This window comes from Sinocyclocheilus grahami, unplaced genomic scaffold (genome assembly GCF_001515645.1).
Source record: "Sinocyclocheilus grahami isolate Dianchi unplaced genomic scaffold, SAMN03320097.WGS_v1.1 scaffold118.1, whole genome shotgun sequence".
In the NCBI taxonomy this organism is placed as follows: domain Eukaryota; kingdom Metazoa; phylum Chordata; class Actinopteri; order Cypriniformes; family Cyprinidae; genus Sinocyclocheilus; species Sinocyclocheilus grahami.
Genome location: NW_015505297.1, coordinates 1,259,964 through 1,281,638, shown reverse-complemented (window position 1 = coordinate 1,281,638; position 21,675 = coordinate 1,259,964). Strand labels below are relative to the sequence as shown.

The 21,675-nt window shown below is 39.4% G+C and overlaps 2 protein-coding genes and 1 pseudogene across 9 annotated transcripts in view; 1 reads left to right on the top strand and 2 right to left on the bottom strand.

The window, feature by feature from the left end:
• LOC107589614 (F-box only protein 34-like) overlaps positions 1-14,818 on the top strand; it is a 27,797-nt gene extending 12,979 nt beyond the window's left edge. For 7 of the 8 annotated variants that reach the window (XM_016278112.1, XM_016278109.1, XM_016278115.1 and 4 more), the window contains one exon: positions 11,761-14,818. In XM_016278112.1, the coding sequence (XP_016133598.1) occupies positions 11,761-13,840 (2,080 nt within the window). In that variant the 3' untranslated portion in view covers positions 13,841-14,818. Of the gene's footprint in view, positions 1-11,531; positions 11,646-11,760 lie in introns of those variants that run through there. The other variant, XM_016278117.1, reaches the window with a different exon arrangement.
• LOC107589618 (TATA box-binding protein-like protein 2) overlaps positions 14,044-21,675 on the bottom strand; it is a 12,334-nt pseudogene continuing 4,702 nt past the window's right edge.
• Positions 15,706-21,675, bottom strand: part of LOC107589616 (beclin 1-associated autophagy-related key regulator) — a 7,110-nt gene continuing 1,140 nt past the window's right edge. The window contains exons 2-10 of the mRNA XM_016278118.1: positions 21,383-21,445; positions 21,260-21,302; positions 21,079-21,160; positions 20,670-20,907; positions 19,455-19,678; positions 19,035-19,152; positions 17,541-17,631; positions 17,372-17,457; positions 15,706-16,750 (exon numbers count right to left, since the gene is read on the bottom strand). Coding sequence (XP_016133604.1) covers positions 16,453-16,750; positions 17,372-17,457; positions 17,541-17,631; positions 19,035-19,152; positions 19,455-19,678; positions 20,670-20,907; positions 21,079-21,160; positions 21,260-21,302; positions 21,383-21,445 — 1,243 coding nt within the window. The 3' untranslated portion in view covers positions 15,706-16,452. The remainder of the gene's footprint in view (positions 16,751-17,371; positions 17,458-17,540; positions 17,632-19,034; positions 19,153-19,454; positions 19,679-20,669; positions 20,908-21,078; positions 21,161-21,259; positions 21,303-21,382; positions 21,446-21,675) is intronic.

The window sequence follows — 21,675 nt, the reverse complement described above, 5'->3', positions numbered from 1 at the left end:
TTCATAACTTATGAAATAAAAAGTCTCTCACCTCAGAAAAACAAACTATCCTGTCCTGTCAGAAGTTATACTGTGCTCATAGCTCACACTCTTCAATTGCAAGCGCAAATTTTGTAGGCCTGTATGTTTAAATGACTGTGGTGGCTCATACCAACTTAATTGTATTAACAAACTAGTTTGGGACTGCTATTTAATAGCCTTACCTTATAGGCTGTTTATTCATCAGTATTAGTCATATTCTTACAATTTATGCGTTAAGTAAAGGGGGACAATACTTGTGTGCATTTCACAATTTTTGTGAAACAATTTTGATTTTTTTAAAACAAATTTTTTATATATATATATATATATATATATATACATATATACAGTACATATACATACACCTATCAGGGCTCTACACTTGAAAAAAAATTAGGAGCACATTAAAAAAAAAATCAGGAGCACCTTCTGATCAATATTATGAGGTGATATTTGACAAAGTAATTTACTTTAGTTTTTTTTTTTTTTTACCTTTTGTAATGGCATTTTTTCTAACTTTATTAAGTGTCATCTTTTGTGAAATTCTAAAAGTTTATAAGCTTTTTCAAAATTTCTAATTAAAACAATAGACTAGGAATAATAAGTTACCAATCAAATGAAATCAGTATTAACAAAATTTACTACAAATAAACTACAAAGGTGGCAAAGAACACCGCAAAATGGCATGCAGGTATATTTAAAGATGTTTATTGAGGCTCAGAGGTTGCATGAGTGCAGATAAATTCATGTTGAGATGAATGTTTTAAATATAACATTTTGAATATAGAAATTTTAATTTACTTTAATAAAATAAATATAATTTCTATTTAATAGAAATATTAAATAATGATATTTTAAAAATGAAATAAAAACTGCCAGTAGGTGGCAGCAAGTCACTGGTTTTATCACTGAATCATTCATTCAGGTGATTTGTTCGAAAGGCTGATTCAATCACAAACGAAGCAACTGACTGTCTCATTGCGCGGCTCGCCAAGCTTTACTTTGTGGCTCGCATGGCAGTAAATAATACGATGATATGATCATACAGTCAATACAAATATTTCATAAAAACATTAAAAACAAGCAGGGCTATAACATAACCCATTAAAAACTCACACCATGTCTACACCAGCGAGTGGCGTGATCCGACAAAAGACAATATAACCCAGTGATGTTGTCTACACTGGATGTGGCGCGACACGATCCCCATCAGTAAACTAATGCCTCGTTCTGTTTATGACGAACTGTACTGACACTACATTCAAATGATTTGCAACTGTCGGTTTGTCGCGTCAAGTGTAGACAGACTTTTATTGCAACAGGGTGTGGCATGACAACTGTCGCGTCCAGTGTAGACACGGTCAGACAGTGTCTGCTCTATTACAAATTTATATATATTTTTTTTAAATACCTAAAACATCGGCATTACAAGATGGAAATATAGACTAGAAAAGATATTTACACTTGCTCTGTCCTATGTCCATGACACTGACTCACTGTGGAGTTGCCAGTTTTTATCTTAACACCGAATGTGCACTTGGATGGTTAGATACATGATGGGCTAGTATAAAAAAATGAATGCTTTCCAGCATTAAGATAATCCTGCTTTATTTTTAAAAAATCTTGTCTCGGTTACAAATTTGACTGGTAAATGATAAAGAATGATAGCCCCTTTTGTATTGCATTGCATATGACAGATTGATAAAAAGACATGCTATTTATGACTGGATGTAACTTTTGATACTTCGCGGTAAAAGTGGCACTCCGATTGATTTTTTTAGTGAAGACCACTGGTCTTTATGAATGGTTAATTGAGTCATTGACTCACTAGATTAGTTTAAAAATGCACGTTCATTCATAAACAAAACACGGCTGTGCTTGCTTGGAGATCAGGCTCAGCTGTGACTTTGAAAATATTTTCGTTGACGAAATAGAGCAAAATCAGGCAATAGCGTGACAATGCAAACGATCTCACAAAGTTCTATTATAATCAACAAAGCTCTCTACACTGCCCAATGAATCTCTTATTTACATTGTGTCTACACTTTTTTATAATGAGGGTTCGTGAGCTTTCATGACTCGGCACTGAACGAAACTCTGGTGTTTTGAGCAGTTAGTGGATTCTGATTAGCATTGCTTTCAAGGAATCAAGAGATATGTCTGTGATACATTACTCGACGCTGCAAAAACACCTTGTAAGTAGAAACCTTTAAAGCTCCCCTGAGCGCAAACAAATATGCTGATCGGGCCAGACGCACTGGTGCTCCTAAATGTTTTTTCATATTCGCACGCAGTAGTTTTCAGTTTCAAATGTGACTGAAATAACACACTAGAGCCAGGGCTCTACAGTGTGATAACCAGTGTGATTAAATGTGGGTCCCATGGCCAAACCAGTTGAGAACCACTGCACCAACTGGTATTCACACTTGTCAATGGACATGCCACTTTACATGTTTGCTATCCAATGAATGGATGCAGCCCCAAGTTCTTCCACCCTTTTTGAGCAAGCAAGTCGCCTCCCACTCTCACTTTGGCTCTGAAATAACTGTCCACACTGTCTAAATGCCATCCCATGTTAAGTCACGTGAGAATCCCCAGTACCACTTTAACAGGTCTGAATCTGCAGTGGAAGAATGCCTTATATGCACTTGTGTCTGTGAGAGTTCAGTCCTCCCACACATAGATACTGCTATTGGTGGTGCTGCAAGCTTGTTTGTAGGGCAGCTGGGTCTGTGTCAGCTGAGTGCTTGTGTAAGAGCCCAGCTGTGTCTGGACCTGGGTGGCTCTGCTCCTATTATGTCAGCTTAAGGGCAGGAGGGAACAGCTAGCCCTTGTGCTCACTGTGATACTACTTCTTGAGTTATTTGCTGTTTTGCACGTGCTATACAATCACGTGCTAAACACATTACTAAGAACCTGTTGCACTGATGGCGGGCACCAGCAATTTTTTGAAGTTTCCATCTCTAGATTCTAATGTGTCATTCTAGTGTTTTACAGCTAATGTGCATGAACAAAATGCTCTGTTGCAAATTATACATTCATGGCCAAAGGTTTTGGCAGTGACATAAATTTTGTGGTTTGCAAAGTTTGCTGCTTTAGTATTTGTAGATTATTTTTCTACGTTTCTATGGTATAATGAAAAACAATGATAAGCATATAAGTTTTAAAGGCTTTTATTAGCAAAAAAAATCAGTCAATATTTACAGCGTTGACCCTTGTTCTTCATAACCTCTGCAATTCACTCTGGCATGCTGGATATTAGCTTCTGGGCCAAATCCTGACTGATGGTGATCCATTCTTGCCTTATTAGTTCTCGGAGTTGATCACAATTTGTGGGCTTCTGCTTGTCCCCTCGCCTTTTGAGGACTGACCACAGGTTCTCTATGGGATTGAGATCCAGGGAGTTGCCTGGCCACGGATCCAAAATTTCAATGTAATGATCTTCGAGCCACTTCTTTATCACTCTTGCTTTGTGACATGGTGCTCCATCATGCTGGAAAAGGCATGGATCATCACCAAATTGCTCATGGATCGTTGGAAGAAGTCACTCTTGCAGGACGTTTTGATACCATTCTTTATTCATGGCAGTGTTTTTGGGCAGAATTATGAGAGAGCCCACTCCCTTGGTTGAAAAGCAACCCCACACATGGGATGGTCTCTGGATGCTTCACTGTTGGCTTAACACAGGACTCACGGTAGCATTCACCTTTTCTTCTCCAAACAATAGATTTTCCAGATGTCCCAATCAGTCGGAAGGTAGCTTCATCAGAGAAAATAACTTTTGCACCAGTCTTCTGCTGTCCAATCCTTGTACTTCCTGCAGAATTTCAGTCTGTCCTTGATGTTTTTCTTGGAGAGAAGTGGCTTCTTTGCTGCCCTTCTTAACACCAGGCCGTTGTCCAAAAGTCTTGGCCTCACTGTGCGTGCAGATGCTCTCACACCAACCTGCTGCCATTCCTGAGCCAAGCTCTGCACTGCTGGTGACATGACTCCTCAGGAGGAGATGGTCCTGGCACTTGCTGAACACTCTGGGACGTCCTGAAGACTTCTTCACTGCAGTCGAACCTCTCTGCTTGAAGTTCTTGATGATCCGGTAAATGGTTCTTTCAGGTGCAATTTTCTTTGTAGCAATTTCCTTGCATGTGAGACCTTTTTGATGCAAAGCGATTATGGCTGCACATGTTTCTTTGGAGGAAACCATTGCTAAAAGAACACAATGATTGGAACTTCCCTCCTTTTTATAGCAATCAGTCTGCTCTTACAATCTATTTAGTATGATAGTGATTTTACCTGACTAGTACTCAGTCCTTAATTTGAGCCGGCATTAGAACCGTGCGTGAGTGCATACGAGAGCGAGCGCAGGTTTATGTAGTATTTGGAGGTTATGTATTGGTCCTCAACATATTTTTGACCGTGACCAGTCAGCTTTCTTAAGTTCAAAGTTCGCTCTCATTGATTGGTGCTTAGGCTACTGCTTATTGTTTTCTGAGCAGCAGAACATTTGGAGAGAGTGTAATAATACCAGAAATAATACCAAATAAAGTGAAATATTATAATAAATGTTTAAACATTATAAACTCTATAAATATAGCTATACTTTAGTATAGCTCACTCCAAAACAAATCATATAAATGTAACGGTATTCAGAAAAGAACAAGAATGAAATAAAAAATATATAAACCTAAAGAAACCAAAACAAAGCGAAACTGAAAGTACCAGGCATTAATTGGGCTCACGTACCTCTCATTCGGCACAAATCCTAATGTTTCCATATTTGCAATGTATTTGAATGAAACCATTATTTATAATGTAGAGGCTTTGTACTTCGCGCGTTCATATATTGACCGAAATATCCTCTTCACATGAGCAAAAATGTGCTTTGCATACAAAGTGGACCAGTTATACCACAGACTATTTAAATTGACCAGTGTAACCTTTTTTTGGTTGACTATTTTATTTTGATAATGAAATGACTGCGACGTCAAGTTTGAGTTGCGATTTGTGGGCTTCTGCTTGTCCCCTCGCCTTTTGAGGACTGACCACAGGTTCTCTATGGGATTGAGATCCAGGGAGTTGCCTGGCCACGGATCCAAAATTTCAATGTAATGATCTTCGAGCCACTTCTTTATCACTCTTGCTTTGTGACATGGTGCTCCATCATGCTGGAAAAGGCATGGATCATCACCAAATTGCTCATGGATCGTTGGAAGAAGTCACTCTTGCAGGACGTTTTGATACCATTCTTTATTCATGGCAGTGTTTTTGGGCAGAATTATGAGAGAGCCCACTCCCTTGGTTGAAAAGCAACCCCACACATGGGATGGTCTCTGGATGCTTCACTGTTGGCTTAACACAGGACTCACGGTAGCATTCACCTTTTCTTCTCCAAACAATAGATTTTCCAGATGTCCCAATCAGTCGGAAGGTAGCTTCATCAGAGAAAATAACTTTTGCACCAGTCTTCTGCTGTCCAATCCTTGTACTTCCTGCAGAATTTCAGTCTGTCCTTGATGTTTTTCTTGGAGAGAAGTGGCTTCTTTGCTGCCCTTCTTAACACCAGGCCGTTGTCCAAAAGTCTTGGCCTCACTGTGCGTGCAGATGCTCTCACACCAACCTGCTGCCATTCCTGAGCCAAGCTCTGCACTGCTGGTGACATGACTCCTCAGGAGGAGATGGTCCTGGCACTTGCTGAACACTCTGGGACGTCCTGAAGACTTCTTCACTGCAGTCGAACCTCTCTGCTTGAAGTTCTTGATGATCCGGTAAATGGTTCTTTCAGGTGCAATTTTCTTTGTAGCAATTTCCTTGCATGTGAGACCTTTTTGATGCAAAGCGATTATGGCTGCACATGTTTCTTTGGAGGAAACCATTGCTAAAAGAACACAATGATTGGAACTTCCCTCCTTTTTATAGCAATCAGTCTGCTCTTACAATCTATTTAGTATGATAGTGATTTTACCTGACTAGTACTCAGTCCTTAATTTGAGCCGGCATTAGAACCGTGCGTGAGTGCATACGAGAGCGAGCGCAGGTTTATATAGTATTTGGAGGTTATGTATTGGTCCTCAACATAGTTTTGACCGTGACCAGTCAGCTTTCTTAAGTTCAAAGTTCGCTCTCATTGATTGGTGCTTAGGCTACTGCTTATTGTTTTCTGAGCAGCAGAACATTTGGAGAGAGTGTAATAATACCAGAAATAATACCAAATAAAGTGAAATATTATAATAAATGTTTAAACATTATAAACTCTATAAATATAGCTATACTTTAGTATAGCTCACTCCAAAACAAATCATATAAATGTAACGGTATTCAGAAAAGAACAAGAATGAAATAAAAAATATATAAACCTAAAGAAACCAAAACAAAGCGAAACTGAAAGTACCAGGCATTAATTGGGCTCACGTACCTCTCATTCGGCACAAATCCTAATGTTTCCATATTTGCAATGTATTTGAATGAAACCATTATTTATAATGTAGAGGCTTTGTACTTCGCGCGTTCATATATTGACCGAAATATCCTCTTCACATGAGCAAAAATGTGCTTTGCATACAAAGTGGACCAGTTATACCACAGACTATTTAAATTGACCAGTGTAACCTTTTTTTGGTTGACTATTTTATTTTGATAATGAAATGACTGCGACGTCAAGTTTGAGTTGCGAATATGGTGTGTGTGAGAGCGCGCGAGGCGCCGGCGTGGTCAAACAGCTGAAAAATAAAATCATTTTTGGTAATACAAATAAGAGTAAGACATAATTCGAAAGCACAAAGTGTTTACTTTTATTTTTGCACACACAAAATAACAACAGGACATTTGGGATTTTGTAAAATAAAGCAAGGATGCGTGTTTAATTAAAACTGTTACTTATTTAAGTCAGTTATTTTTTCGCATATTTATACCTATAGGGCCTACTATGATTGAATTTTATTTTTATGAAGAGAAATTTTGTTATTTTTAATGTATCTTAGATATACAGTTTGAAGTTTTCCCTAGTTAGGTTAATGCAGAAACTTGTGAGCATATTAGTTTAAGCGGCTCGGCCCGTCATATGCTCTGACAGAAAGGCTGTGTGTGCTGCTGACAGAGACGCAGGCTACTCGCACTGTTTAATTTTGAATGCTGAATGCATAACTTACATTTCACAGGTACATTCTCCATCTGTAAATGTTAGAAAGCCATGGAAATATTTCCATTTTTCTGTCTGACGTGCATGAGTCTTCTGCTTTGGGATTCTCCGCTAAACTTCAGATTTCAGTGAACGAGCGCCGCCGCGCATCCGCACCAAACAAACAGAGCTCAATTAAATAGGAGTGCAATAATTCTGACTAAAATATACATTTCGCTGAAATATTTGAAAAATATATATAATACTGTATATTGCAAATCGGCCAAAAAATACAGAGATATGAATTTTTGCCCATATCGCCCAGCCCTATTTATACCTATACTATGATTAAATTATTTTTAATGTATCTTAGATATACATTTTTCTAAAATTGTCCTAGCAACCAATTTTTGACCCAGGGTTTGAAGCTGTGCCCTAGTTAGGTTAATGCAGAAACTTGTGACTGATCCTCTCTTATAATTGTGGCATCGCCGTTTAGTGCTGTCATTGAATGTTCCGGGAAAACTTAAGTTGTATTTTCAGTGTCGTCACAGCGCCTTTTAATCGCTGTTTTGGATCCAGCAATTCTTCATTTACGAATTAAGCCCTGCTAGTACTCATTCACACTTTCACATGTGCTGCTGATATGATTTGTCAATTAATGTTAGCTGGTCATTTTGTGTCAGGATAAAAAAACAGTGAAATGTTTTTTGTGAAAAGTTCATGTTTTGGGCCAATGAAGCCTTTAGCAATTATTTAAAATGCATCTGATTTGAATGCTGAATGCATAACTTACATTTCACAGGTACATTCTCCATCTGTAAATGTTAGAAAGCCATGGAAATATTTCCATTTTTCTGTATGACGTGCATGAGTCTTCTGCTTTGGGATTCTCCGCTAAACTTCAGATTTCAGTGAACGAGCGCCGCCGCGCATCCGCACCAAACAAACAGAGCTCAATTAAATAGGAGTGCAATAATTCTGACTAAAATATACATTTCGCTGAAATATTTGAAAAATATATATAATACTGTATATTGCAAATCGGCCAAAAAATACAGAGATATGAATTTTTGCCCATATCGCCCAGCCCTATTTATACCTATACTATGATTAAATTATTTTTAATGTATCTTAGATATAAATTTTTCTAAAATTGTCCTAGCAACCAATTTTTGACGCAGGGTTTGAAGCTGTGCCCTAGTTAGGTTAATGCAGAAACTTGTGACTGATCCTCTCTTATAATTGTGGCATCGCCGTTTAGTGCCGTCATTGAATGTTCCGGGAAAACTTAAGTTGTATTTTCAGTGTCGTCACAGCGCCTTTTAATCGCTGTTTTGGATCCAGCAATTCTTCATTTACGAATTAAGCCCTGCTAGTACTCATTCACACTTTCACATGTGCTGCTGATATGATTTGTCAATTAATGTTAGCTGGTCATTTTGTGTCAGGATAAAAAAACAGTGAAATGTTTTTTGTGAAAAGTTCATGTTTTGGGCCAATGAAGCCTTTAGCAATTATTTAAAATGCATCTGATCACTCTACACAATAATCTAGAAACAATGTGAATGAATACCACAACTGCTTAAGCAGCAAATTTTGCAGCAACACAAAATGTATGTCTCTGCCAAAACTTTTGGCCATGACTGTAAAGTGGGCACATTAAAGAAATTACTTTTTGGTATTGTTAGTTTTTATTGACGGGACATGCATCTTAAAGGAACAGTTCTCTTCCTCATCCGTTTCCAAGCCTGTATGATCCTCTAACACACCCCAAGTCAGAACCCCCCCCCCAAAGTCAGATTCCCAGTGAAATGCTCTCCGACAGCAAATTAAATGAGCTTGCTTCCTTCTTTTCTGTGAAGATCAATAATATCAGAAAGGCAATTAGCACATCCTCAAGTTATACAGAGGTCAGACAAATTCAACCGCAATTTCAAAAAGAAGTTACTATGTCTGTTTTTGAAGCAATTGATAGCCAAATTTTGGAAGAAATAGTACAGCACCTTAAATTGTCAACCTGCTATCTTGACACACTTCCCACATCCCACTTTTTTCAAAAGTGTGCTTAACTGTTTAGAAGCAGATCTATTAGAAGTGGTGAACGCCTCATTTCTTTCTGGGACTTTTCCAAACTCCCTGAAAACTGCAGTTGTTAAGCTCCTTCTGAAAAAGAGCAATCTTGATAATGCCATATTGAGCAACTATAGACCAATATCAAATCTTCCTTTTATATAGGCAAGATTATTGAAAAGGTAGTTTTTAATCAGCTGAACAACTACTTAAAGGGGTCGTATAATGCTATTTTAAAGATCATTATTTGGTGTAACAGAATATGTTGACATGCTTTAATGTTCAAAAAACGCATTATTTTTCAAATACTGTACATTAGTGTAGGTCCTCTATGCCCCGCCTCTCTCAAACGCGTAGTTTTCAACAAAGCCCCCTCCTTTGACAAGCGCAGTCTGCTCTGATTGGCCAGCTGACCCAGTGCATTGTGATTGGCCGAACACCACAACATAGTGAAGTAGACATGTGGGGGCATGTTAGAACAAGCCGTTTTAGGTAGGCGTGGTTGACTCTTAACTTTTATGAAGAATATCTCTTTGGATTTGAGACTTTAGTCTTTGCAACTTTACAGATCTTCTTTATGCACCAAGAGCTTGTAACACTCCAAAGAGAAAGGAAAACTTGAAATCGCATCATATGACCCCTTTAAACTCAAATGGATACCTGGACTATTTTCAATCTGGTTTCAGACCACATCACAGCACAGAGACCGCGCTCATTAAGATAATAAATGATATTCGCTTTCATTCGGATTCTGGCAAAATATCAGTGCTGGTACTACTAGATCTTAGTGCTGCGTTTTCAATCTGGTTTCAGACCACATCACAGCACAGAGACAGCGCTCATTAAGATAATAAATGATATTCGCTTTCATTCGGATTCTGGCAAAATATCAGTGCTGGTACTACTAGATCTTAGTGCTGCGTTTGACACTGTCGATCTTAACATACTTCTAGAGAGATTGGAAAACTGGGTCGGGCTTTCTGGAATGGTATTTAAATGGTTCAGGTCATACTTAGAAGGAAGAGGTTATTATGTGAGTATACTGTAGGAGAGTACAAGTCTTAAGTGGATGTTCATGACATGTAGAGTCCTACAAGGCTCAATTCTTGCACCGCTCTTGTTTAGCCTGTATATGCTCCCACTAACTCAAATAATAAGAAATAACCAAATTGCCTATCACAGCTATGCTGATGATATTTACCTAGCTTTATCGCCAAATGACTACAGCCCCATTGACTTTCTCTACCAATGCATTGATGAAATTAACAGTTGGATGTGCCAGAACTTTCTTCAGTTGAACAAGGAGAAAACTGAAGTCATTGCATTTGGAAACAAAGGTGAAGTTCTTAAGGTGAATGCATACCTTGACTCTAGGGGTCAAACACCTAAAAATCAAGTCAAGAATCTTGGTGTGATTCTGGAGACAGACCTCAGTTTCAGTAGTCATATCAAAACAGTAACTAAATCAGCGTACTATCATCTCAAAAACATTGCAAGAATTAGATATTTTGTTTCCAGTCAAGACTTGGAGAAACTCGTTCATTCCTTTATCACCAGCAGGGTGGACTATTGTAATGGTCTCCTCACCGGCCTTCCCAAGAAGACCATTAGACCGCTGCAGCTCATCCAGAATGCTGCTGCCAGGATTCTGACTAGAACCAGAAAATCTGAGCATATCACACCAGTCCTCAGGTCCTTACACTGGCTTCCAGTTATATTTAGGATTGATTTTAAAGTACTTTTATTCGTTTATAAATCACTCAATGGCCTAGGACCTAAATACATTGCAGATATGCTCACTGAATATAAACCTAACTGACCACTCAGATCATTAGGATCGAGTCAGTTAGAAATATACCAAGGGTTCCCTCAAAACAAGGGGTGTCCGCTTTCAGCCATTATGCCGCAGTTGGAATTAGCTTCCAGAAGAGATGAAATGTGCTAAAAAATTTGCCACATTTAAATCCAGATTCAAAACTAATCTATTTAGCTGTACATTTATTGAATGAGCACTGTGCTAAGTCCGAACTGATTGCACTGTGTTTTATGTATAATAATCATTTTCTATTTTTAATGGTTTTAAATTAATTTTAAATCAATTAAATCATTTTAAATTCCTTGTTTTATTGTTGTGATTATTTCTTATGATTATTTGACTTCCTTTTATGTAAAGCACTTTGAATTACCATTGTGTATGAAATGTGCTATATATATATATATATATATACTTGCCTTGCCTAACACAGAAGAATGTTGAGCAGAATGTTGCTTTTTGTCCATACAGGGACATCATGTAGTAAACCTGGACTGTCAGGCTTCAAATCCTATTCAACTCGTACCATTTTTCAAGTCTTCTAAAGCCATACAATACAAACTTTGTGTAATTTGTATGAATGGACTGAAGTTCTACTGGACTGAAAGATTCCTTTTAGATACTTATGTATGTTTTATTATTTACCTTGGAATAATAAAAGTGTTTTTTTTTATTAACCAGTTTTTTAGTGGAACACCTTATATTTGTTTTTAAATTCTCTCTTTTATACCTTTTTTCTTAGGTTTACCACCATGTACCTCAAGCCATACCCCAAACCACAAGATAAAGAGATACATCGGGAATCTGTGCACAATGGAACAAGAGGCCTCCATGCCGACCAGCAGGGAGTGCTCAGGAAAGAGTGGGGTGTTCGCCAGGAGTGTGGGCTCATGGGCTCATCTGGCAACGGCACAGCCAACCGGTGTCCCCTCAGTGTCATCTCCACCAACACCCTCCGATGTAGCAGTGGGAGTAATGCACAAACTAGAGTTAGTGGGTCTCGCAAGAGCAGAGCATCCTCTGTCACAACATTTACCAGTTCTTTAGTTCTGCTCTCACCTTCGACTGGTTTGGAGAATGAAGGCTCATTTAGGATCTACCAAGGAGAAGATGCAGAGGGGTTTTTGGATATATGGGCTGTCATTAAACCTGGGAACACAAAAGAGAAAATCGCCATTTTTGCAACTCAGAAGTGTGGCAGTACTTGCAGTAGTGTTATTGACAACACCTCAGAAAAAGAAGCCATTGCCCCAGAGCTGCGGACTGTCTCTGTGAAAAACAAAGGATGCTGGGATGGTGACTGGTCTGTGGCTAAGCGCAGGAGAAGGTCTGGAAACCCAGACAAGTCAAAAAGTATGGAAACATCTCCAAAAACTGAAATACTTAAAGTATCTCAGCAGGAGACCCTCAATGAGAACGTCAGTCCTTGCAAAGGAGTTGCAGAGGATGCAGTCAGAACAGAGGGAGAAGATGAAAAGACGCTTTCTGTGGTGGAGATGGTGGCATACTTGGAGCAAAGAGTCAGCGACCAACAGGTGAGCTCCAAAGTCCCATTCTTACGCAGCACCAGCACCATCACTCTGTCTAAAGTTGGAACCGTCCCTCAGCCTGCAGAGCAGCAGTCCAAGGTTGCAGAAAAGCTGGAGGTCCAGGAAGAGGTAGGTGAGTCTGTTCGAGTTCTGGATATGGTGGCCAAGTTGGAGTCGCAGTGCCTGAGTAGACAAAGCCTCCGGGAAGGTGGAGGAGACCTCTCTCGAAACAACAGCTTACGGAGGAAGGTGGGGCGTGTGCTTCTGGCAGGGTCAGAACCTTACTCGCTGCCGTCACAACCAGTGTCACCTTCTGTTCCTCAGGACTGTAGAGTTGAGAGTGTCCCACAGCAACTGGATAGTGATTTAGACAAACTGAGTTCCCCACCTAAGACCCTTGAGTCGATAGAGACCTCGCAGTGTGGGCTTGACAAGGAGGAAGAAAGTTCTTGTATCTCAAGACAGGAAACTAGCACAGCTGTTGAGACCGTGCAGTCCTCACCAAAGGATGCAAGCTCAGAGTGCAGTGCGGAACCGATACCAGGCATGTTGTTCTTTGCCAAATCTTCTCCTCAGCCTCTGAAGGAGCAGCACCTGCCCTCCCCATCAAAGAGCAGATTGCAGAACAAAGAGCCTTCTCACATCCAGTACCTTGAGCCTTCTGTCGACACTTCATCGAGTCATCGAGTCATCGTGTCTTTCAGAGAGGAGAGCAGGGATGGACTTGTGGGTGACCAAAATCATCCAAACTTAGAGGAGACCAAGGGAGGGGAGACTTGCTTAGTTAGTCAGGAGCCTGTGCCTATTCCATTACGCCGCCTGGTGTCTCATGAGTTCCTAGAAGCTCGCTTCAAGATCCAGCTGCTTTTAGAGCCTCAGCAGTACATGGCTTTCCTGCCGCACCACATCATTGTAAAGATCTTCTGCTTGCTGCCTACCGAGAGCCTGGCTGCCCTCAAGTGCACCTGCCATTACTTTAAATTCATCATTGAGAGTTACAACGTACGGCCGGCGGACTCTCGTTGGGTGAGTGATCCACGCTACAAAGACGATCCCTGCAAGCAGTGCAAGAAGCGTTATGACCGTGGTGATGTTTCGCTCTGCCGTTGGCATCATAAGCCCTACTGCCAGGCGCTACCATATGGCCCAGGCTTCTGGATGTGCTGCCGCAGATCTCACAAAGACACACCTGGTTGCAATGTGGGACTTCATGACAACCGCTGGGTCCCTGCCTTTCATAGCATCAACATGCCAATTTACAAGAAAAGCAGGGACACTGACGAGGATCTGTAGTGTGCCAGAAAGACGACTGCAGTGTGGGTTTTATTTCTGAGGCCTGATTATATGTGAGAGTAACTAGTGTGAATGGGCTGTGTGTTTCCTGTGCCTACGTGTTGCCAGTGAGCATGTGCGCTTTTGATGTATAGTGCTTACAACCCGGTTGCTGAAACTAATAAGAGATTGCTGGGTCTTTGAACTTCTACTCTGCCAACCAATCACCAATTCTCCTGTCGAAAACCCTCCTCAGGTCCTTAATGTTGGTCTGCACTTTAACCTTTAAAGATTGAATTTTGCAGAGTTCTATCTGGGTACTGCTTGATGATTTTTACTTGGAGTAAGCATTAATGACTAACTTATATTTCCAATCCACCCACCATTCTTTTTCTGTAACACCCTGACTATTTCATGCACTGATGTTGACTTGGCCTAATATTGAACATTTTTGAGCATTGCAGTTCTGTTTATCTCCCAACGTATTTACATACATGATTAACTCATTGGCCATTAGGGAAACTTTAAACAAAAGCACAATGAGTTATTGACCCATCTTCCCCATTTCCCCATCTTCCATTATCATCTCTTAGTACTGCTAAAAAGTCCTGGGATACTAGGTGGCGAAATGATTTTGCGACTTGATGGGATTGACTTTTTGAGATTGTTCTGAGCCCAGATGTTTACATTGTACATAGCACAGAATGCTATATATCATAACAGGGTGATGAATGATGGCATGAGTGTGGAGTGAAATGCATTTAATCTTAATATGGGGTAAAATGCCTTGTTCTTTTTATGCTAACTTTGTGTATATAGATATCTATATGAAATGGTCGCTCTTGTTCAGGGAGTGCATATTCTTCAGATTTTAAGTATTGATTTCTCCCTTGTTTGATGTGTTGTTTTTTGACAGGAAACATGTGGGAAGAGAGTTTCTCCATCTTGACAGTGACTAACTGAACACAATCTGAAAAAAGAAAAAAATTCATTGCAATATACTGTTTTCCAAAGTGTCAGATTTTTAAAAATTGTTAATGACATTGCTGTGCTCTGCCTGTTAAGGCATTTTACTTCAATAAAGTATATCTTGAAGAATTTGTAACCAATGTTCTGCTCTCTCCCTTTTTTTCTTTCTTAAATGCGTACACTGTATTAATCCATAGAAGACAACCTTAAACAGAATACTTGTATTAACCAGTTAATCTGTGGCTTTCCTTTAGATTAGTGTAGGCAGGGTTTGGTTAATTGCAACCTGATAGGTATTCCTTTTGGATGATGTCTTGGGGTTGAACATTTGAATTTATAGTTTTAAATGTACTTTAAAAATCTACATCATTCATAACTGGGCTTTAATTTCCAAAATAAATTTATAAAAAGAGTAGATCATTGAAACTATATTCAAGATGGAATGGGGAAGATGGGGAAGTCGTGGCCTAATGGTTAGAGAGTCGGACTCGTAACCCAAAGGTTGCGTACCGTACCGGCAGGGATTGTAGTTGGGGGGAGTGAATGTACAGCGCTCTCTCCCACCCTCAATACCACGACTGAGGTGCCCTTGAGCAAGGCACCGAACCCCCAACTGCTCCCCGGGCGCCGCAGCAAAAAATAGCTGCCCACTGCTCCGGGTGTGTGTGCACTTTGGATGGGATAAATGCAGAGCACTAATTCCGAGTATGGGTCACCATACTTGGCCACGTCACATCACTTTCACTTTCAAGATATATTCCTATGTGAAAGGGTTTGAATTGCCCTCACTCATACTTGTCTTTTGCCTGGCATGCCTTGAAGTGTAGAACTACAATGGAGTTACGACCAAATACTACATAATTAACCTGTGTAACTAAGTTAGATTTTCAAAGTCTGTGTATACAGGAATAATGCTTAATTTCCTGTTAAATTTCAGAGAGGTATTTAGTTTAATAATAGAAAAGGTTGGCTAATACAAAAACATTTCTACAATGAAACCATGAATGTGCTTTTTCCCCCAACAATTAAAGAGGGTGATAAACGTAAATAAATCCTAAGAGCAAATAGACGGCCAGCCTCTCCCACTGGATGACAAAGCATTTTTCTGCCCAATGCAATCTGCAGTGGTTGAGGAAATTTAATGGAAAAGACTAAAACTTTGTTCATAAAACACAATTCTTGTAAATTTAAAATCTAATAAAACAAGACAATAATATTTGCCATTCTCTCAGACAAGTCCAGCAAAAATTATACAGTAAGGTTCTTTGAAGAGCTGGTGAGAAGGTGCAACCAGTCAATCAAACTCAAAGCACAGTCAAGTCTGTCCAAACGATGCTTCAAATGTACAATTTCTGCACCGATGAGCAAACAAAAATATTTGGCAATATACACGGAATACTGGTGTCTACAGTATAACATGAGCTACAAAACATCAGAAATGTAACAGTAGTTCACCACACTATTCCATCCTGCAATAAAACCACACATGAGTTGTTTCTGAACACAGCCTTCACTCTGGTTTCTACCACACACTTTAGTATCGTATGAGCAGTTAGATGAAAACTTCCCTTTATTTCTCCCAATAGCCAAGCTGACATAAGTGAGGATGACATTAATGGGGTGTTTGCATAGGTCTAATTGGTGGTTCTAACCACCACCAGATCTCAGCGCTGCCCGGTGTAGGCGCGGAACCAGGACGTAACGGAGGCAGCTGCAGAGGAGATCATGCCCCCTGCATTTCCAACTGGCTGGGACGCCTGCATGCCGCTCTGGGACAGATCCATAGGCTGGGAGGGGATGTCACAGAAGCGAGGGCTTGGAACCGTCTCCCAGTCTGTGCCTAAGTCTGTTTCTTCATCCGTCACTGCCTCGTCTCCACTCTCCTCCGCCGGGCCAGCCGCCTCTGGTTCCACAAACTCCATAGAGTCTTCCAAGTCAGCGCTCACCTCAAACGGCCCAGATCTATACAGTGAACAAGAGTGGAAAAGTTTTCTAAACATTAGTTTTCCATTATATGACACTGACCAAAGGTTTGGGGGTCTCTCTTATGCTCACCAAAGCTGCATTTATTTGATCAAAAATACAGTAAAAACAGTAATATTCTGAAATGTTATTACAATTTAAAACAACTTTTGTATTTGAATATATTTTAAAATGTCATTTTAATTTGGAATTTTCAGCATCATTACTCCAGTCTTCAGTGTCACATGATCCTTCAGAAATCATTCTAATATGCCGATTGGCTGCTCAAGAAACATTTCTAATGGTAAAAACAGTTGTGCTGCTTAATTTTTTTTTTTCAGTATTCTTTGACGAATAAAATTTAGATGAGATTATAATTCTTTACTGTCACTTTTGATCAATTTAATGTATTTTTTGAAAAAAGTATTAATTTCTTTAAAAAATATATCATACTGACTGCAATTTTATTGAACAGTAATAAAATAAAAGCAGCAAATAATTAGGACGAGTCTTGGTTTATCGGAATTTGATTGGATCATGAATAATGGACTATAACATACATCATGGACAATATAAAAGTAAATTGTTTTCACAAAGGAACAGGAAAATGTAATTTCTCACCTGCCAAGTTTCTTGTTTGCTGTTGACACAAGAAACATGATATTCCTCAAAGTGTGGTGCGGATGGAGCTGCTCGCTGTCGACATGCTAAAAATCCCATCATAAACATGAGTTATGATCATAACATGACTTCTCAGATCAGAGTGGTCTCAGTTTTGAGAAGAATTTACCTGTGAGAAGCAGAGGTGCAGGATGTTGGTGTTTAGTTTGTTTACAGCACGGGTGAATCGGTAGCGGGTCAGATTGTCGCCACAGAACTCACTGTAGAAAAGACAAAACAGAACACAGGACACATTTGTTTTTATATTATAATAAAATATTTTAAAAAGCAAACAAACTTGTTTCAGCTAGTTGTCAGGGCAACATTTATCATTCTCATTTAGTTACTTTATCTACAAAAATAAACTGAAAATAAAACTATAAAGACATTTTTTTTTAAAGGGGTCATCCGATGCTACATGCACTTTTACAAGTAGTTTGAACTGAAATGTGTGTTGGCAGTGTGTGTACACAACCACCCTATAATGATAAAAATCCATCCAGTGGTTTTTTAATCTACTAAAATCTTTTCCCCTTTCTCAAATCGAGCCGATCTCAGATGCCTGTCTGTGTGACATCACAAAGACAGGCTCCTCCCACGATAGTTTGATTGACAGTAGCGTTTCAGCACAGTCTGGACTGGCGTCTTACCTTAGCTCCGCCCTGAGTGACTGTCATCAGTCCGCCATTGTTTCACCGCCGGAGCAGATGTGGACAAGAATGACTCCTAAGCGATTGAGGTGTTCTGTTGTTGGATGTAATAATGAACATAGCAGTTGTCATTTACTCCTGACATCTGAGCTGCTGAAGACGCAGTGGATTACGTTTGTTTCTGAAGGGAATGCATCCCCCGATCTACATAAATGCGTTTATGTTCGCGCGAATCATTCATGATCCAGCTTCACCTACAAAAGAAGTGAGTGTAAGTTTTTTTTTAATTCATCTTTGCAAATCGCCTTTCCTAATAATGTGCTAATTAGCAAGTTTCACGATGAATGCGGCTAATGCCCGGTTCAGACTATATGATTTTAGCCCGATTTTGCCACGATTTGCTTGACGTAGGGTGTCGTGGGGACTCGTAAACGTCAATGGGCGTCGGGACGCAAGATTCCATCGTTTCAGCTCGTGTAGTGCGTCATAGTAGACGACAACCGATTCCGCGTCTGCGATGCTTCACGACATCATATAAGTGAGTGTAAGTTTTTTTTAATGAATCTTTGCAAATCACCTTTCCTAATAATGTGCTAATTAGCAAGTTTCACGATGAATGCAGCTAAAGTAAACAGTCTCTCTGAGAGCAGATCGGAAGAGAGGGGTGGGGTCAGCAGAGCTCATTAACATTTAAAGGAAAATGCTACAAAACGGCTTGCTCCGAAAAAAGCTATTTTTGACAGGGTAAAAAGGTGTTTTTTTACGCTACCATTGAGAAATTTTAACCAAACTATGTTACAGACTTTTCATTAAGACCCTAAAGAATCATATCAACTTGTGGAAAATGGGCATCGGATTACCCCTTTAAATGTGTCAAAGACAGGGCAAAATTACTGAGACATTAACTAAAATAAAAAAATTCAATTCAAACTATAAATAAAAACCATAATAGACAATAAACTTGCAGCTGTAACCTGTTGCACAATTTATTCGGAAGGTTGACATCCAGAATATGAGACAGGATATTGACGAGCTGTGTAGCATAGCAGAGGGCGGCGCTGATGGTGTGTGCCGGGTTGATGTGGTCCAACTCTACACAAGAAAATACACAATTTTGTAAAATGAATTTGTTTAATATTTGATTTCCTTTAAAAAGTAACCGAAGCATTAAAACTGAATGTATTGCATTGCATAATTAGTCAACTATAACTGCACTGAAAAATAACAATGGTTGGCTGGTTGGTTGGTGTTTTAACACCATTCCAGCTTCCTTGGTTAAGCTTCCTTGGTTCATAGCGAGTAACAAGCTGACAAACTATAAAAGGTTTTTACATTTTGCTTTGGATTTAATGCTTGAGATGTACAGTAATAACCAGCGTTATTACTATCTGTACCTGGCCCCTGATTTCCACTCTTCTCCTCCACCCAGCTGTAATAGGCTGAGCAGTCTCCATTACTGGGAAGTGTGACATGTGGACCAGTAATACTGATGCTCGTCTCTCCGTTCTGATCGTCCCAGATCCAGCGGCCTGAGCTGTAGGTGATTCGCCTCGCCTCTGCGAGTTCACTGACGGTGCTGGAGGTCAGAGCAAGGTCATTTTCAGCCTCTGCTGGGTCCCTGCAAGACAGAAACACTTAAGATTATGTTTTATGCTTTAGACACCATTTTCAAAAACCAGCCTAACAAGATCAAGTTCATGATCATTTATCAATGCCAAGTGATATTAAGTAATTGCACAAAGAGTGTCCCTGGATCAACTGAGTGTGAAGTGTCACAATCAAAGGGCACATTCATAAGCAATTATTCAGTATGATTATGGTGGGCATACCAGGTGGAAAGAAATACCCACTATCTTTACATTTTTGGGGTCAGTAAAAATTTTTTTTTATTTTGTAGGAAAGAGTCTCTTATGCTCACCAAAAGTAACTGTTTTCTATTTGAAAGTATAACAATTGAATACATTTTAATTATTAAACATTTAAATTGATATATTTGAATATATTTTATTTGTGTGATGCAAAGCTGAATTTTCAGCATCATTACTCCAGTCTTCAGTGTCACATGATCCTTCAGAAATCATTCTGATATGCTGACTTTGTGTTGAAGAAACATTTCTTATTATTAATACTGAAAACAGTTGTGATACTTAATATTTTTGTGGAAATCGTGATACATTTTTTTCCAGGATTTTTTTTGATTTTCAAATTATTTGAAATTACATTTTTAAAATAGTCTTTCCTGTCACTTTTCATCAATTTAACATGTCCTTGATGAATAAAAGTATTCATTTCGTTCAAAAATAAAAACCTTTAAACAGTAGTGTATTATTTTGCTGGTGTTTCAATGGTGATTGAAATCACAAGACTCTTCAGGAAATATGCACACATTTTAGGCTCTATCAATCCCCACATTAAAGCTGTTCTACAAAGTAAGCTGCAAAATTATGCTGTCTTACAAGTTAACATGTTTTTGCACAAAATCCAGAATGCATTGCAACAAGCTCAGTTTAAATATTCATCCGAGGCTAGAGCACTATGTGTAGTCTGTTAATGTGCATATGTTTTAATGTTCATTCGAATATGTTTATGCTCATCTTATTTGCTCTGACCTGCTGCCCTGCTTCTCCTCCTGGATGTTGAAGATGTGAGTAGTGAGCTCCAGGATGTGCTCTCTCCTTACTTCGGCCAGGACCTCCAGCCTCCCCTGCAGCTCTTTGGATCTCTTCTCCAGAAGCTCGCCCAAACGCTGGTTATGACGCTTAATTTTGTCCCTCTTTTCCTGGTGTCGGCTGGCCCTGCGCTGCAGTCGCTGTCCTTCATCTTGGGAACGCAATAACAGCTCCCTGCCTAAGGTGAAGAAAAAGAACAGCCATGACATCAAACAAAAGATTGCTATTTTTATTTTTTGTCCTTTAACTACTGAAAGGACAATCAAAAAAGAACTCACAGAGTACCTCAATTTGATTAATGAATGTTTACACACTTTTCTCATGGGAGCTTTTTTGTTGTAATACTCACCACTCTTCACTTCTTCATTGCCAGTGCAGATGGCCTCTTTGAGTTGCTGGATTTTCATCTTGCATGACATGATTTTCCACCTCTGTGTTGAACAAAATGCACAACCATAATTATGAGAACTATCTTAATAACAGGCTTATATATTGTTTTAAAGCACCAAAACATGCACAAAAATACTTACAAGCTGGTCTGCCTGGACCTTCTTGTCCATGGCTTTGATGACTCTGAAACAAAAGGACAATTCAGACTGGGTAACATCTGAACATAAAGTTGAATTATGCATCTCACAACACTGATATAATACCTCTGTTGAAGATTCTCCTTCTCATTTTTGAGCTTTTGTAGTCTTTCCAGCTTTTCTGAATACCTGATGATAGAATAGCAATACAGTGAGTAATACACAATTGCTATCTATCTATACAGATAAATACACGGATATAAAAGTTAATAAAAAATACTGTCACACACACACACACACACACTTCTGCAATTGCTCCCTAATGTCCCTCCTCAAGAAGGAAGAGTAGCTCACGGCCAATCAGGGCTCAGGAACACCTCGTGAACTCTGACCCCTGCGTCTGGAATGCCACATGACCG